The sequence below is a fragment of the Dermacentor silvarum genome, chromosome 8, assembly GCF_013339745.2.
Source record: "Dermacentor silvarum isolate Dsil-2018 chromosome 8, BIME_Dsil_1.4, whole genome shotgun sequence".
Lineage (NCBI taxonomy): Eukaryota > Metazoa > Arthropoda > Arachnida > Ixodida > Ixodidae > Dermacentor > Dermacentor silvarum.
This window is the reverse complement of record NC_051161.1, coordinates 73,823,238-73,841,967: the sequence shown is the minus strand read 5'-3', so window position 1 is coordinate 73,841,967 and position 18,730 is coordinate 73,823,238. Positions and strand designations below refer to the sequence as shown.

General features: G+C 44.2%; 1 protein-coding gene across 1 annotated transcript; it reads right to left on the bottom strand.

Moving 5' to 3' along the window:
* Nucleotides 1-241: 241 nt before the first annotated feature.
* Nucleotides 242-18,427, bottom strand: LOC119462707 (probable caffeoyl-CoA O-methyltransferase 1). The gene is made up of 7 exons (XM_037724003.2): nucleotides 18,316-18,427; nucleotides 14,861-14,968; nucleotides 13,495-13,600; nucleotides 9,213-9,331; nucleotides 5,076-5,130; nucleotides 3,618-3,751; nucleotides 242-965 (listed from the first exon to the last, which is right to left on the bottom strand). Exons 1-7 carry the CDS (start codon nucleotides 18,316-18,318, stop codon nucleotides 813-815), a joined length of 678 nt encoding a protein of 225 aa, XP_037579931.1. The 5' UTR covers nucleotides 18,319-18,427; the 3' UTR covers nucleotides 242-812.
* Nucleotides 18,428-18,730: the final 303 nt, after the last annotated feature.

The window sequence follows — 18,730 nt, the reverse complement described above, 5'->3', positions numbered from 1 at the left end:
GCCGCAGGTGTTGCCATTCGTTGCGCAATCCGGAGAGGAGAGGAGCGTCGAAGAGGAGAGGAGGAATGCTGAGAGGAGAGGAGGGAGAGGAGAATGCGCATGCGCAGTAGGGGTGTGGACGCACGGCGGTTGGATGGATGGAGGGAGGTAGGGAGGGAGGGAGTGACATAGCCCCGAGCATAAGATGCTTCGCATCTAATAATTTTGTATGTTGCAAAAAAGGGGGGTTGGGAGAACCATCATCGGCGAAACCAAAGCCGGGAGAACAGGTGGCTGCGGGATTTATTGAAGGATTATATATAAAAATTAGAATATTACATAATATGACGATGCTGTCTTGACGTACAGGTTTTGGTCTCTTAGTTTCATAGAAAGATATACAATGGCTGTGGTGTTAAATTCTAACTTTTCTTGACGTACATTATCTTCGGTTTTGCTGTTGACGTCTTCTGCTATCTTGTCTTTGGTCTTCTGATGTCTCTGTCTTGTGCTGTTGTCTTCTGCTGTGCGTGGTGATGCCTTCTTTCTTCGAGAATATGCAATTCTATATTTTTTTTTTTTTTATTTATTTTTTTTTGCTTGGGGAAGACAGCAGCACCCAGCCGCTGTCAGGAAAGCCCGCCAGAGATCGCAATGAAAGCTTCGCTTTCAAAACAACAAACGAAACGAAGGTGGCATCCAACAAGGATTTGTATGGGGAATGACGTGTCTATTTCTCGGGGCCAGTTTACAAGGCTTATGAAATACCTTATTGGAGACGTTAGGGTGTCTGTTGACGTAGTAAGACTTCGTCAACTCTCACACATGTCGGATCATTTTTTGCGAGCAAACGTGAGCCCGTCAGCGAGTGGTAGCAGGCACACGTCTATCCGCTCGTCCTGGTGCAGTTTCTTGTTAAACGCCCGCAGTGACGTCACTTCCGTTGAATTGTCGTTAGCGTCGTACACCAGGCCGCGCCACAGCACCTATCAAAATGCAGATGACCACTGTTCAAACACACCGGTTTTTCGCAGGCGCCGGCTAACCGGACGCAAGAACACATACGCAATGACGAGGCTGATAACCACAGTAATCGCGTGGTTTCAGCGACATCGTACATCATAAGCAAACATGTTTTAAATGCGACGTATTCTTTGCGAACTTCATGTACAGTCAACCACAAAAGTTTACGGACCACGGGATCTCAGAAAACGTTCAATTTCCGAGCAGCCTGTAACAGTAGTCAGTAAAATCGAACGTCGCAATGTTGACCACATATACTGGTGGAGGCTGTAAATGAGAATATAAATGAGAATATAATGAGAATATAATACTAGGCTGTGTTGTGAGGCTGCGCAGATATTCAGCTGTTTCTCAAATCTCGTGTTCCGTACAATTTAGTGGTTGACTGTACCTTGAGTGTATATATATATATATATATATATATATATCCTCCTACGCCGCAAGGCTGGCGGTGCCTACCCAGCTGGGTGGCTGGGTACATGCTTGTGGTCGCGTAGCCGGCGTGGTCGCGGCATAGTCGCCATTCGAGCTCCAACATCCGGCAGCGATTCAAGCCCAAGTTTCCCACGCCGTGCACGCTAACCGGCTGCTGACGTTCCCAAAGAAGCTCTGGGAAAAACGCAACTTCGTCGAGAGTTGCTGTCACCTCGTACATCTTTCTGGCCCTCAGCATGTCTGCACAATGAGCACCTGCTCGAAGTCATCGAGACAGTCAAAGAGCCGGTCGAGGCACGCCGCGTAAGGGTCGACGTCACGGCCAACTACGTGCGAAATGCTTCGCATAACTTTGATTCCCACAGTACGTGGGGTCTGCGTAATTTTTATTTTATACGATCCAACAAAAACCTGATTTTGGCACGTCATCTCATTCGATACAGGAGTTATAGGGCAGCTTAGGCGCGTAAAATATTCCTTCATTAGTTCCGGTTTAAAAGGTCGATTGTCGCTCGTAAAAATAAAGATTTTACTTTGAATTTCGCGGTAACCCAAGCGCCGTTTTGCCAGTGCTTACGTCACGAATTTCAAAGTATATTTGTCGTGTTTCAGCCATTTTTGGCCAGGAAAAACTTCTCGAGACCTGACGAATTGAGTGTATAGTTTCTTTATAACGCAGTGTAGTCCTCCGTTGCCGATAATCAACTAGACGCGAGAAGGCGCTGTCAAAATCCAGGACGTCACGATGAACTGTCGCTGAAATTGCGGGGCATCGTCGTCACCCGTCTTCCGTATTTGCCTCCTTTTCTGTCTTAGCAAACCTTCTCTGGCAGAACGAGTGGCCGTTTTTCTATTGAAGAAGAGCAATTTAGTATATAATACATCCTAACTAAAAATATTATTCCCAATTGGTGTCCCTTTAATGAATAACTTATCTCGTTCTGGTCCCTGTATTCTTGTCGGAGACTGCAGCTTGATTCTCCGTTATCGCTGCTTAAAAAGCGGCCTTTCTCAGTTTTCTTCGAAACAATAAGCGGCGCATCATTGCTTGTTGTCCCCTTTAACAATTACTACGTGAACGCGAGGTCCACAGATTTAATGGAGAGACGTTCGATAATCTAGACTGAAGTCTTTTTACTCCAACAGCAGCGTTGAAACGAACAAAGCAAACGTGAGAAACAAAAAGCTTCAAGCCGTTTCATGACGTCATGTGTTTCATGACGTCAGTAACGAACCTGAGCCGAAAGCACAGCGTGCTGCCCTGTCGCGGGGTCCCTGCCACGTGACCGTGTGAAAGTTTTTATCACTCAACTTTTTTTCTTGCTGAAATGAAAATAAAAGATTTGGTCACCTTATAACAGTGATGGCTACTTCTGGTCACTTATTACTAGTCAAAATATTATAATAAACCTCGCAACGTCATAAGAACAAGGGCACAGAAAGTCAAGGACTTTCAAACGAGGTCCCGACATAGAATAGACCTAGTCGCTGTCGTGATATGTTGTCTATATATCACGGCATCGTGTGCCTGTCACTCACCCATTTCCTTCGTAAGATTAACTGCACACACTTCGCAATTACCCACCGGCAATAGTTGTCGACGTATTAGTACAGGCAATATTAGTGTTCGTTCAAGTGTAATTGAAAAGAAAAAATTTATCTTTTCTAACCTGTCCCCATGATTCCTCTTATCTAAGCTTCATACTTTGGTGCTCTGTGTGATTTGGGTAGCTTCATGAGCGACGTTCTCAAAGTACAAAGTATAGATATGCGTGAGGGATCCACGCGACCCTAGAATTGCCGCTAGTAGACTCCTTTCTCGACACTTCGTGCGCCCTTCTTGCCCATATTTAGTTCCTGGGTATAAATGTGACATAAGCCTCTCCCCTACCTGCCGACCCAGATTTGGGTATTAAAAGCCAATAAAGTTCATCACAACCCCTCTCTTTCTCTCTCTCGTCCATTCATGGCTATTCACTTGCGTTTCAGGGGGGAATCATTCTAATTAAAAGGGAAAAAAAAGAAACTAATTCCCTGGACTCAGTATTGTTTTCAGTGACGTGATCGCGCGCTGTACCGAAATTTCCGGTGACAGAACTTCTCGTGGTAGTTTGCAATCCTCGGTATGGCGAATGCTTCCCTGTATTGTTAGGGGTACTACTATAAGCCGGTGGACTCACATTGTCGATGGCGATGAGACCGTTCTTCCTGACCAGCTGCAGGGACCTCTCGTAGTAGTTGTCGTAGTTTTCCTTGTCAGCGTCGATGAACACGAAGTCGAACGTTCCCGCCTGGCCCTCACGCAGCAGGGCGTCTGTAGCGTCACGAAATGGGTGGCGGGAAAATCACCAGACGTTATCAATTCGTTGCGCTTTAAAACTCGTTCGCTGCCACAGCGAACTTCCACGATTCATCACAACTCCCACAGTTTTGTGCAAAGCTCCTGCAATCTGGTCTCAAGTCCTGTAACTGTAAGTAATGACGAGATAGCGACGGCGGCGATCACGTGACGACGGGGACGGCACCTCATTGGTTGAAATCTGCAATTCGCTGTTTTGCTAGAGGGATACTGAGCACCAAAGCACCGAAGATTACCTGAAATGTTTTGCAATATGAATGCTCACTCTTGAACTGTTGCCTTGGTAACGTGTTTCATTTCGTCGAAGAGCCAAACGTTAACGAGAAAACGAACATGGAGTTGTTCATACAGAAGCGCTACGCATGTCTGTCTTCTGCGTTTACAATATTATGCGTACTGCCGTACAAAACAAAGTATGACAAACGAACTTACTGCTTTTTGATTATGTACCGGTTTATTGAGTTCTGTGGTATTCTAAGCTGGTTTTTCGTGTTTTATCTTTTAAGATACTTAAACGTCAATGTATACCGTGCTCCGCTGAGAGACCTGTGAGATATCAGGAAGCTGTTATACTTTTAGCCACTCGATCTATAGAAGCTCTGTGACGAAATTTGGCGTCTCGGATAACTATGTGTGAGCCTTAGCGCTAAATTTCTTTTTTTTAACCACTAAGGAAATAGCGGGAGGGAGAGTGTAGAAGGACTGACGATAAGGGCGTCAGTGAACACACACCGTTGACTCGTCACAGCAACAGCTGTCGCCAGCATGTGGGCACTGCACCTGCTGTACCTACCGCGATTGCAGAGTTTCCTAGAAATTACTAGAAAACAACCTTGTACTGCAATGATTCAACTCGCAGGGGGGCATTGTGACTGTACTTTTTTATGACTTGGCGCTTGGTTTTGTTGATTACTCATACTGTTGCTAGGGCGATGGACCCCTGGCAGCCTAGCCCCGGGCACCAACAGCCATAACCGTTGGACAAATAAAGTTTATTCCTATCCTATCCATACTGTTGTTGTTCTCTAAAATCCAGGCGTATCCCCCTGCTTGCCTTGCATGGTACGTTCACAGAGGTCGCGTGCCAAGCCTCTCACATCTACTAAAGAAATGTGTGCAATAATTTTGAGTGCATGAATAAATAAAGACCATTTATTAATCTGTTGCCGCTAAAGCTAGATCTTATTCGGGTAGCGCTTTCAGGAACTAGGACAACAGGAGACGCCCCTTCTACGCACGTCTCTGGTTAATGTCAGAAGCGCCTCTCTCAGAAACTTACCTAAGGATTCAACTGCGGGCCCAAACCTCAGCTCAATCTTGTTCTCCACACCGGCCTGGGGAAAATAAATAAAAGTGCCACCGCGTGAGGCACTGCTGGTAAATACATCAGGGGTCCCTTTAGGAACAGCATGGCGCGAAGATGAACTGCCTATCATCAAGCGGTTTGTGTGCATGAAAGTAATACATTACATCAATAATCAATTTACTCGTCGAGTATTTAGGGTGAAACTGTGACATTTTTTTAGCTATTAAACGAATGTTCGCTGCAATCTATAAGCCTAGAGAACTACGAACCTTACTTCCTGCAACTGACTAATATTTTTCTATCGCTATCAATACTTCGCCTTTCGGGAGAAGCCGTAACATTTTATTATTATTATTATTATTATTATTATTATTATTATTATTATTATTATTATTATTATTATTATTATTATTATTATTATTATTATTATTATTATTATTATTATTATTATTATTATTGACATGGTAGAAGGATATATTGGCACACAGATATGGGCGCCGGCTACTCCTAGGCTCTTGAACAGATGTTGTGCTTACACATGTCGATTTGTACACTTATGCACATAGTTCGTGTAGAAGATGAGTATATAAGAACATTTAAAGCACAAAGAACGACATTCCGACTTGACAGTCAAACCAACACAGAGTCATTCGAAAAAAAAATTCCAAAGCAACAATGCAAACAAAAACGACAATATTCGATAACGAACAGAGCCACCGTGCCTCCATAACATTTAAAAATATTTCTGGAGGTCTGTGTCATTTTTTGGTGTCATTAATGAACGTAGAAGGCGTTTGTTCATAAGAGTACCCGTTATTTGTCCGTCTGCCCGTAACAGCAGCCAGTTCAAAAAGAGCGCTGCGCCGGTGCCTACGATGCACAGGTGGCCACTGCTGATACAGAGTACCGAATTGTAGATTGCTTGCACATTCCTAGCTCATATTATTAATTCGTCCGCCGGTCCGGCTAACCTACGCCAACACAACCGCACAAAAGTATCAAAACTGAGCCACATATCCTGAATGGCAGTGATTTTCGCCAGACTCTGCTGGCATGTCAGTTTTATTCGAGTGGTTGGAGGATTAATTGGTTCCGGCCTTTCATATAAATAATTCCCAACTCGGCGAACGCCGACACCGGATGTGTATCGCATCGTTGAATTTCACGTACGCCAGCAGTAAAAGTTACGAACTTGACACGTTACGAAACGAACAGCTCAATAGAGCGAGGCCCACATACAAAAGTTTACGTCTAAATTGCGAAGGGGCACTGAGATGCAGTTTGTACAGAGTAAACAGCGGTTTCGTGGTAGTCACTCTTGTAAGTAGCACCCCGTTTTCAGTTGCACTGTAGCGCAGAACACTCAGAAGTTGGTAAACGTGGGGTCGCCTTACGAGGGATGCCTTTGAATCAAGTAAACGGACACAAAAGAAAAAAATTATGTGATCTGTATTAATAAGTTAGCCGTTTACAATACTGAAAAATCCACTCTTACAGTGACAAGAGGCTTGATAAACCAGAAATGAAACAATAAATAAAGACCAGTTGCGACAGCGCCTTGAAATTCCCAAACCAGCTCCCGTGACGTCCCGAATTCGGCGGCGTCTGCTCAATCGTAGTTCTTTTTTTTTTCTTTATCCGAATAGCTCCCTTGCGTTGTATTGCAAAAGTTCCAAAGACTGAAATTAGCTAGTTTAAAGAACCTTTACTGGTCTACACTAAAAACACTTTGAAATTCATATCGTCGCACTGACACACCCGCGCCGGTGTTTCGGCGCGCACTTCGACGAATCGGTCTTTGACGGTCATTATCACTTCCAGCAATCAACCTACTACCGCGAAATTTACGAAAATGAAGCTTTGAAACAATACTTTATCTGTCGAAACTCATTTACTGTTTTTGTCGTGCGCCCCTTTATTACTCGTGGTACCACCATTGTCGACTTGTTCAAGTTCATTTTTAATACGACAGCATTAGAAGCTTAAATGGGCATTAAACAGAAACACTAAATCCGTTTAGACTAATGAAGTGTTGTTTCGAACCCCAATTTCCTTTAAATAAGCGGTAATACGGTGCTTATTACAAAAGAACGTGAAGGTAAAAATTTGATTTTTTTTTATTATTTCGCACCGGAACCCTGGTGCCGGCACGTCAGTGTGACGTCACAGATTCCAAGGTATTCTTCTCGTATTGTGCCGTTGGGGCTCCGTGGAAATTTTTGGAACTTGCTAAAATCAGCCGTTGGCTCGTTTAGAATACAATGCAGCTCTTCTCAACCAATAAAAACTTAGCTATAGGCCGGAGAAGGCGTCGTCAAAATCTACGACATCACGGCGACCAAGTTCTCAAATTTCCATGCGGCGTCGCCACTGGTCTTTAGTTTTTGCGGTTTCTCTTGCTTATATATCGAGCCTTTCCTCATGGTAAGAGCGACATGTTTTGGTTTTACAGAGGGTTAGTTTACTAGTACAACAGAAAATACATCTCTCTTTAGGGTTGCGTTAAAATCTCAAAACTACATGGGGTGTGTGCGTCGTTTCCGTTACGTCATCGTCATTACCGTGTCGTCATACCAACGTGTCATCCTCAGCTTCATCCTCACCGTATGGCGAATGAAAAAGAATAAAGCTTTAACCATGAACGCGCCTCGAACTCATGCCTGTGCGGAAATGTGTATCTGGCAACCCTGCGGCATGCAGGCCAACACTTTTCTGTTGTTTGCTGGTATCTGCTACAATTAGGAAAAATTGTGTGCGTACAAGAACTATATACAGTATCACGAGCACCAGATGGTCAGATCACATGAATAGAAAGCGAGTAGTGCAGCGCGTAGACAAATAACATACAAAGGAACCATTCGTAGCACTAGAAGCTATGGAAAGGAGGGAAAGATAAACATCTAATCAAAAGTGGATAGTGATCCGGCTTACTAGAATCGTGATCATCTCTTTTATTTCGCGTACTTAAAAGGTCCTTTTAAGGCAATGCATAGAGGGTTGAAAAAAAAGGCAATGACTAACATTATACGTAGCGCCGCAAGTAAAAAGAAAGAAAACATTCCCTCAAAACACATGTGCTGATAAAATAGAAGAACATAGCCGGACAAGAAAAATTGAGTACAGTAAAAAATGCATTTTTAACGTGAAATAGGTGATAAAAAATACACATCCTCATAACCATATTAGGTATCAGTGTGCATACAACACTTCAATTTATCAACCAAAATGCCGTGATTGATCTCGGATGTGGTTTCAGCTCACAGTTTATTCAAATGGTAGAATGAAAGCCATAGTGGTGACTGATGCATAACTTTAGTACAGACGAACTTTGGCTGTACATTAAAGGGGTGATCTAATCACTGCAGGAAAAGAGGCGAAATGCAGGTTTGATATGGGCTTCTGTGAATGTCGAAGAATCGTGAAGAAATCGTTGAGAGTGAGATAGCAGTGTCACAAGCCTTCGTTTTTCGAGCGAGCATAAATTTAGAGATAAATTATTGTCAAAAATTTGACCTAAATGTCTTTCAGATGCCTAATCACCTAACTGAAATGTACCTCCGGGGAAATTATCGTTTCTGCATTTCGGTCTCGTTTACGAGCTTTCCACAAGGTATGTAGCTCTATAGGTGAAGCCATATCAAATGGTACGTCATCACACGGTGCAAATACAGCACGTCGAATGTTGCGAAAATTGAAATAAATTCTTCGGCGATGTTAGCCAGAGAAATATGCGCTGTCGCGAAGCTTCGGAGCTTGGTATGTGCTTTCCCCATTTGGGCAAACGCGAAACTGCCGCCAGCGGCAATCACCCTGCTTTACCCCCCCCCCTCCTCCCTGGTATCGTGTTACAATAAGCCGAAAGTACTGTCAAACCCTACGAACTATTTGACACAGTGCCCCATATGCAGCAGCTCCACCCCTGTTTAGCTTCCGCTTCAATGCCACAAAAAGTTGTATGACAGCATTCTAATTTCACGGAAGTGCCTTTGTCGTTGCCACTGGCCTATAAGATCAGCGCGACAGCGTCACACAAACATGGTAGCGTTACGGCGCTAATCAAAACGCTTTCAGCATGGCAACACGTATCCACTCAAAGGTAAACACACATACTTCCTTCCAATGTGGCCTGCCAACGTTGACCAGGCCCTCGTGTAGGTCCAGCGCCACCACCTTTCCATCCGGAGGCAGCGCCAGCGCGGCGGCCACGGCGCTGCATCCCGTGAATGTGCCTGCACAGAACGAACACATGCGCGCTCGAAGTTTGTAGCAGTTTCCAACAATAATTACTTGGCACTACGATTGTTCAGCTGCCATGCTAGTGATGTATATAGTACATGGATTTGTCTATTCTTCGTGCTTTTGGCTTCAGACGCATGTCCTCGTATCGCTATTTATTACCCTTTATTTTTTTTCTAAATTTCCAAGCACTCGTGGTCTCTCTGCACACGTGCGTAATTAATGCAGATTGTTGCGCTTATAACGCCACGTTTTGTTGGAAGTGATCGACTTGCGAAGTCACAAAACCGTTTGAAAATCAAAAGGACGAAGGACAGACGGCAGCAAGCCGTGTAAGCATTTAAAAATGCAGGACAACGTTAACGACTTCGAAAACCAATGTCGGCGAACTAATGCATTAATTTACAGTATACCGGACAAAGAACAAAATGAATCGTGGGAAGCTTCCGAAAGACTTGCAGTAAATGTTTGTACTAACCACCTGGAAGGATCAGTTTTCTGTGTTTTCAGGGCACATCGGAAGGCTCATTTTGCACCGGAAAAAGTGATGATGTCCACAATAGCTAAATATTTCAATGACGAAGAAGTAGAATCCATGCCATCGTTTTAAATAAAAAAAAACAGAAATGTTGGCTTCTTGAGTGATTACTGGGAAGCAGTACGGCATAAACGCCGAAAGCTGTGGCAGTTTTCGAAAACGACAAATAAAAATATTGAGCGTGTTTGCCCAGTTTTACAGCGAAGCTGTTAAAGGCTAGGTTCCCCAGGATCGTGTCCGCGTGTAGAAAAAAACTGTCATCGTCAGCATTGGCTTTGGCTCCATGTGCGTGGAGCTCTGGCTCCATGTGCAGGGTGATTTTCAGCCAGTTGTGCCTTAGCACACGTGTCCAAATGGATGATGGAAGGCCCATTGTTATACCTCTCGCCACCACCGATGCCTCTTTCACAAGTGTCGCGATACTCGGCGGCGGCACGTCCCACCAATCGTTGTGCCCCTTTGTCTCGTGACGTAGAGATCGCGCTATCGCTGTTATCGGCACTTGCCCTTTGGACTCGCTATGGGACGGGCGCTCGTTTAACGAAATCCTCCAAGATCCTGACGTCAGGATCCTGAAGAAGCCGTGCAGTGTGCCACGGCTACGAACCCTGTGGCTCATACGCTAACCTATGACGATGGGGTGGACTTGGTGCAGCAAAAGCACTGTTTGCCCATCGCGGTGGGCGTAAACAAAACGCCGGTGTCTTTGCTCTTTCACGAAAATGCCGAAGACGCTCAATATAGTCAATAATGATGATATATAATTTCACTATAATAATATTCACTACAGCAGACCCATCATAGTCACAGCTTCGCTGACTTGCTTCTTCATTATAGTGGAATGGCTCTGAATTTTTTAACAAGCTCTTAGTCAAGGGCGACAAACATCTTTGGGACACCGAAGCAAACTGTGCAGTGGGGCATAAATATATTTAGGCCCCACTGCACAGTTTGCTTCCACTGCCTACATCGCTGCCAGAATAAAGGTTATGTCAGGTTGAGAATAGAGCCCCGTTCTCAACCTGACATAACCCTTATTCTGGCAGCGATGTAGTTACTGAGTTACAGTTTGCACAGTGCCTAAATGACGCCTTTTGTTCAGTTTTCCGCGCGAAGACGTCATTACATGCCCTAACTTACCCACGCGATCCGACATCAGCAAGTCTGAAATTGTTATTAGTCAGTCGAGAATTCCTTCCTTGCTAAACAGACTAAAAATTTCATGTGCATTGGATCCCAAAGAATTTAATAAGCTATTCAAGAATATGTCACAGAATATGTCAAATTGATTACTGTCAGCAACATTTATGCAATCACTATCCACTGGTTGCATTTCATTGTTTAAATCCGTCGAAGGTTCCTCGCCGCCTAACTACCGACCACTGTCATTAACCAGCCCCATTTGAAACTTGCTGAACACATTATTCATTCGCAAGCCACTAACTATCTCGAAGATCATATTTCATTATTTAAATAACAGCACGGCTATAGAAAGGGCTACTCCTGTCGCACACAGCTCGCTGGATTTGTTAATAATTTGTACACATCTATTGACGCTAAATTCCTAGACTTCTCCAATGCTTCCGATCGTGTGCCTCATTACAGATGCCTGGCCAAACTTTCAGACCTTAAGATGCACGTGTTTTAGGTTAGATGACTGATTTATTGGCATCTAGATAGCAGTACACCTCTGCTAAGAACTCGAACTCTCACTTTAGTCACGTCTCCTCCGGTATACCTCAGGGGAGGGTGCTTTTGCGGTTACTTTTCCTTGTATGACTAACTTAACTGTGTTTCGACCCGCATTAGGATTTTTGCCGATCATTGCGCACTTTATCCTCAACATTTCTTGCGGGGAGAATCATGTAGCTCTCCAAAATAATTTAGACCCAGTTAACACATGATGGAAGTCCCTCAAACTCATTAAAACTAAATTTATGTCTTTTACCAAACCAGCCACCCGAGTCTTCCTTTCGTATCATTTAGAAAGTAATAGTGTGGAACTCGTCGCAACCGTTTGGAATCTAGGCGTTCATTTTCCTTACGCCTTCACGTGGAACTGTCAAATTTTCTCCACCCTTTCAGCTGCTAATAGTTCCCTTGGCATCATGAAACCTAACCTAAAGCTGGTACCTGTTAGCATACATAAACTTGCTGATGTATGCATAAACACTGATCCGCTCGAAGCATCAATAAGTATTGGCAATTTGGAATCCAGGTCAGCCATATAACATCGACGACATTGAATCAGCGCCAAACCAGGTAGCTTGCTTCATATTTTCCAATTAATCATCTTGTACCAGTGCTTCATCATTAAAATCACGTGCCGATTAACAAGCGCTATCCCTTCGCCACAAATCAGCACGTATTTGCCTGCTTCACAAACTATCATGATACTTATCTTCATGACAATTTCTTTCAGTCACCGCCTGCCGCCTTTCCACACCATCCTAATGCCAAGCGCATACCGGGCCACAAGTTACAATATGCACGATCGCTTATACCGAGCAATATATCCCTGAGTGGAACAGCTTGCCGTCTGATATTGTCACTGAACTTGACCATATAAAAATTCACATGTTAAATAGTTTCACTAGTTATTGATTTGTTTGTTGTCAGTTGTTAATAAACACTTCAATCAATACCGTAGTTAATGTGAACTTCAATATTTTCGCGATGCGATTGGACTCGGCGTGTTCCTCTTTTTGTTTCTTACAAGCTGAAACCCTGTTGGCATACTTTTGTACCGTACTTCGTCCTGTTGTTTCCCACAACTAGTTTGTAAGCACTTTAGTATTTGTATTGGCCACTTTATGCAATACCGGCCCTCAACTGCATGATGACCTTTGAAAGGACTGTGAATAAAATTTGAAAATATTTTTTTTGTTTCCCTTTCTTTCATAATTTGTTGCTCATGTTGCTCATTTTTCTGGTTTATGTTATCAAAATATGTTATAAATGTATTTATTTTTATTTCCTGTGTCTTTGTAGCCTGTATGTCGTATTTCCAGCTGTTTATCCACCCTGCACAGTTCTCAGCGACAAGATCGCAATATTCATAGGGGGAAAAAAATCGGCCGAGGACACCTGAGACACAGCTAAGACTGGGCGCGTAGTCGCTAAGCGAAAATCATTCAAACATACGCCTAAGATTTTCCTGCGGAAGATTGATTTTCACGCCACCTCGTTCCTGTCTCGTGGTATCGCAAATATTGCGGAATGACCAACACATCGCGACAAGAGTCGTTAAACTGCTGCATTCTTCTCTCACTGCGAACAAATGCTTTCTTTATATTGAGCCTAAAACCCAAAGCGGCTACAAACAGCCCCCCCCACCCTGCCCACCCCCGCATGGTGCCTTGAGCGCGATCGAAGACGGCACTCTTTATCTCTTTACGAGATCGAGCCACTGTCCTCGGCTCACCCTCGCCCGCTTTCACTCGCGGCCACAGCATACTGTGCGTGGCCGTGATATTATCACGCTTCTACTGTATACGGAATATCACGGTGACGACGACGACGACGACGACGACGGACATGCGCCTGTAGTGTGCATATGATTGCTATCACAATAAAATGGCACATAGCACGTAAACTGCCGCTTGGTACGTGACTCACCTATTTCGAGGTACTTTTTAGCCGACATTGTTTTGAGCAGGATCTGGAAGAACTGCAGCTGGCAGCTGTCCCCCAACATGGAGCCGTACACGTGACTTTTGGTGATCTGCAACAAGCGACGCGCCGCAGGACGCTGTAAGTTGTGGGCCTATAGTTTTCCTTGACTAGTGAGTAAAAATATCATTACGCAGGAAAGAAAACGTACAGTCAAAGGAAAACTAAATAAATTCTACATAACAACTGTACACCAAGTACTATTATGTTCACGAAGAAGTAAAAAGGTCAATCGTACTCACTATAATGCCCATTATTGTTAAATTGGAGGGATGTGGTGGTTTGATGTGGGGGTGCTTACATATGTATGTAGATGTATGCGCCAGTGCATCTGTATAAGTTTTTCAGACTTGAGTGAAACTGTCTTGGACATTTCGTCGTAATATGGAATAAGCATTGCGAATGCTTGATATAAACCTTCCCCAAGACAGCAAATGGCTGTCGCACTCAGCTGCGCATGTTGTGCGTACTATGGGGATGTGCATATCACATTTGCAATTAGCACTTTCAGAAGCTTTAATTGCATACTAAGCTGGCAGGCATGCCAAAGCAGCTGACGGAATTCAGCACAGATCGCTGGCTCCAAAAACAGAGCCTCGTTGCCTTCCAGTATGGTGACGCCATCTGCCCGCAAAGCGACGAATATACCGAACGCCAAAGGCCTTCGAATGGTGGCAATGATCGCGGGCGCGTGTTTCGAGCATTTGCTTCAAGTGGTCGTCCTTATTGTACTTCTTAGATAAAGCAGAATCAGTGAAGAAAGCCACTGTGTTGGTACACATATAAGGATCACGTTAAACAAAACACAACGTAACCGGCAAGCGCGCCTACCTGTTGCGCAACGATATATACTGCTTTGTACGTTAGTGAAATTAATCTGCGGGTGCGCGCACACTGACTCTTCTCCTTCCTCCTGATCTTTCCTTCCCCCTTCTCCTATCCCCTTTCCCGTTGTAAGGTTGCCAACTGGGCTAAATGTTACCTTGGACGAAATTTTTTTTTTTCGAGCAAGCTGAAAGCTACACCGGCATTTGAAATAACTGAAAATCATCAAATAATAAAAGTAAAATAGTAATATGGATAGTGAGAGTTACAGCACAGCGTCGACGACGGCGAAAACGCACCTCGGATGTCCTTATAATTGCTGTCGCAATATAATGAGAAATGAACATGCGTATGTGCAGTGCCACAGCGCGTGAAATCTTTGCTGAGCTTACCATAAACGCCACTCTCGTCTGAAGTGGTATATTATTAACCAATACAGAATTTCCTTATCATACCTACTGATGGTTATATGTCTGATATATCTCACCTCCATGAGTTTCTTTTGTACTGGATGCAGCCGTAACGTATGGTCTTCGGCATACTTGGCAGCCTCTGGGCACACCAGGTCTTTCTTTGATGGAACCCTCAGCTCTTCCTGAAAAGTCCCAAGCAGAAATTATATATATATATATATATATATATATATATATATATATATATATATATATATATATATATATATGATAGAAGTGTGATATATATATGATAGATATAATGATAGAAGTGTGAGCACTTCTATCATTATATCATTATATATATATAATGATTATCTGTTGGCTTTATGTGGTTATGATTAACAAAATCGAGCTCCTCGGTTCCCTTTCTTCTTTCGTTTATATATATCATGGCATCTGTAATGATACGGCTTCAGGGCTGCCATATATATATATAATGAAGCCGAGGAATGCATCGGGGTAATTAAGTGTGGTTGAGATTGGAATGAAGAAAATAATGAAGAAAAGGGAAATGAAAGTGCACGAACGTGCCGATAACTTGCCGCCGGCGGGAGCCGAACCCGCAACCTTTGCGTTTCGCGTGCGTTGCACTACCAGTTGTGCTACGGCGACGGCCATCAATCCTTGCACTAACTTGGGTATTTATGTTTTACTAGATCTAGCCCTAGGTGTGTTAGCCAGTGCCACTCAGAACCATGGTGGGTGGATGTGGAACATCCTTTTTAGCCCGATCGTAAAATTCTGTAAGAGCAGGCAGGTGGCTAATAAGCCCTCTCATGCTACCTAATGACATCAAGGCTGCCAGATTCGAGACCCTCGCAATGAATAAACGAAAGAAGAAAGGGAACCGAGGGGCTCGATTTTGTTAATCACAACCACAGTGAAGCCAAGGAAAGCATCGGGGAATATAAGTGTGGTTGAAATTGGAATGTAGAAAATAATGAACAAAAGGAAAATGAAAGTGCACGAAAAGATAACTTGGCGCCGGCGGCATCCGCACCCGCAACCTCTGTATTGCGTGTGCGTTGCACTCCAGCCACGCCCCGGCAAGTGTGGAGGCGCAGTTTGGCCGTAACGTCACCGGGGAGATAAAGGTCGGAGCCACCGCGACGGCGGTAGAACTCTCGTTTACTCTGTGGCAAGTACATGCACCCTTGACATGGGACGACCAAAGAAGATCCGGACACCGGAAGAAGAATCCGCTCATCTTGAAGCGCGTCGCGCGGCCAAGCGAGAATCTGCGCGTCGGCGGCGAGCCGATTCGGAATACCGTGCCTAGCAGCACTTAGCATTTCCTAGCAAAACTTAGCCAAGCCTAGTAAAACCTGGAAGAAGCTCGGTCGATCACTAGCTCTGCTGCTTAGTCCAGCCTTGCACCACTAGTTCAAACTGTCCAAATTTTTTTCACGTACTCTGATAACAAAAAATAAAGGAATATATCTAGCAACACGCTTTGAAACTGGCCTCTTTCTTCGGTAGCACCTACGTCTCTGAGCAGTCGCTCTTTCTTGTGTTCCTGAAAAAGACCCTTTTTCTGTCTTCGATGACCGAAGTGACATAACAAAACGCGCTGAGCACAGAAACGAGTGCGATCACTCCATACATAAACTGCCTTTCCGAAAACAAAATGTGCAACATTTTTTTTTTTCTTTACGTTCGGCCCGTATGTCTCCCAAAATAAGTTGGCTTAGGCGCTCCGTAGTTTTGAGCTGTGCAGCCGTAGCCTAAGCATTACTGTTTTAAACCACTTTCCGGTGATTCTGCCTACAGCTACGTTTAACATGAAACCAAATGTTTTTTACACTATTTCACCGTCCGATGATCGGAATTCAGGTGAAGGGAGTACGTCGTCTCCCACGCACTTCTGTCATAGAAACAATATTTCCATGTGATGTACTTAAGGCAAAATTCTGTGAGAATGGTAACATACGAACTCTAAGACTGTAGCCCCTATGTTCGTGAGACAGCAAATCGCTATGGTCTCAAGTTGGTGGATATGGTAAACTTACATTCATCATCATCATGAGCCTATATTTATGTCCACTGCAGGACGAAGGCCTCTCCCTGCGATCTCCAATTACCCCTGTCTTGCGCTAGCTGATTCCAACGTGCGTCTCCAAATTTCCTAACTTCATCACCCACCTAGTTTTCTGTCGTCCTCGACTGCGCTTCCCTTCTCTTGGTATCCATTCTGTAAGTCTAATGGTCCACCGGTTATATATCCTGCGCATTAGGATGGATAACCGGTGGACCATTAGACTTACATTACTGGAGCCTATATTTAGACACCCCGCGATAGTCCATGTGCACGCCGAAATACATGATAATCTTAAATAGTTAGTGCTGCCGACTATGTTTCAGTACAAATGAACAAAACAGTTTCAAATCTCGTTCTGTGGAAAATTCCATGCAAGACAGCAAATTCATTTAGCATGCAAGAAATTGTGAGCGGCCTTCATAAGTACACGCAATATAAAAAATAATGTGACCAAATAGGCAGGAATCAAACTACTGGCCAAACCGCTTTGCCTAACCTGCACAGCAAGTGAAAATTGATGCAGCACCCCTGGCTTAGGAGCCGTGGCTTACTGCAGGAAATGCGTAGAGCGCGCGACGGGTTGTTTTACTGACCGGATCTCATTGGCTAGTTTAAAAAAATAACGTGCACCCGCAGCCGTTTATCGTACCCAAAGGTAATGCCAGTGTCACTACGTATACGCAGAGATCCCAATCTGCTTTGCTTTTTTTTTTTTTTACTATTATAACGCCAGAGCATGGTGCGGGAAGGCTTTCAGGTCACCAGAGCTAATCTGTCGCCGAAAAGCTTTATCTGACCCCGCGATGAGCGGAAAAAATGTGGGAACGCACACCGGAATGCTCGAGAGGGGAGATTGTGAGGATACATAGTGAGGAAGAGATTATGATGATGATTTCTCCAGGCATACTCCTAGAAACGGGGCGGCGACGAATAGTCACCTAGCATGCTTGGGCTAATCGAGTTTCGTTTACTCTATTGCATTGTGTCTATCTCTCCTTTATCTTATCTCTCTTCGTTAAAGCCTTTAGCTCTATATTGTACAGTCACCTATGTCTATAACAATCCCGGTTCTTATGATCTCTTCCCTATACCTTTCTTCCACCAGCACTCTAAATGTCTCATGCTTATCTCGACCTCCTGACCAGTTAATGCTTCCACCCGCGATGAATCCCAGCACTTCTATAGAAGCTTCCCTAAGGTAAAATTTAGCCGGTATTGATACCCTAGCCTACATACTTAAATATGAGCGAATACATAAGATTGGTACTGAAAGTACGTCTCTGAAATGTCGCATTTATCTTGTCACTGGCCTACGACGAGGAGTACCTCGTCCGTCAGCTGCGCGTATCCGCATACACAGCGAGTTGACAGCACTTTCTAGACTGTATAGCCTCAGTGATCTGGTAGAGCATTCTTAGAGCTGCTCTCTCAGTTTCAGCGCCGCCTTACCATTTCGGAACGTTGAGTGGTGAAACGCGCTGCTTTGAAGTTCTAGATGCAGCAGATTCCAGAGTTCACTCCACTAGCTCTCCTGTTCCTCGCGCGCTTCTGTCCCGAGTTTGTTTTATTGTGCCAGGTGCTCTCTGCCAGCTTCATGTATCCATTTTTTTTTTTACCCCTCAACCAATCCACCTGCTCGGTGCCGTTCCCTTTCCAGAGCACGTCAAACAACAGAGTTGCGCCGAACGGGAGGACAAAACGGAAGGGCTGTGCGCGTTTCCAGATAAAGCCATCAGACACGTGCGCGAATTTGCTTTATATGTAATTTGATTTCCGTATTCATTGCTCTCGCTTCCATGCAAAAATGTTTTAGGCAGAGCAATTCTATGTTGTTCGCGTGCACCCATCGATTGATTAACGGATG

Coding starts and splice junctions, on each gene's coding strand:
- LOC119462707 (XM_037724003.2), bottom strand. Junction 13,601..14,860: donor TACAAAAGAAACTCATGGAG/GTGAGATATATC, acceptor CGCTTGTTGCAG/ATCACCAAAAGTCACGTGTA. Junction 5,131..9,212: donor GCAGGCCACATTGGAAGGAA/GTATGTGTGTTT, acceptor TATTTTCCCCAG/GCCGGTGTGGAGAACAAGAT.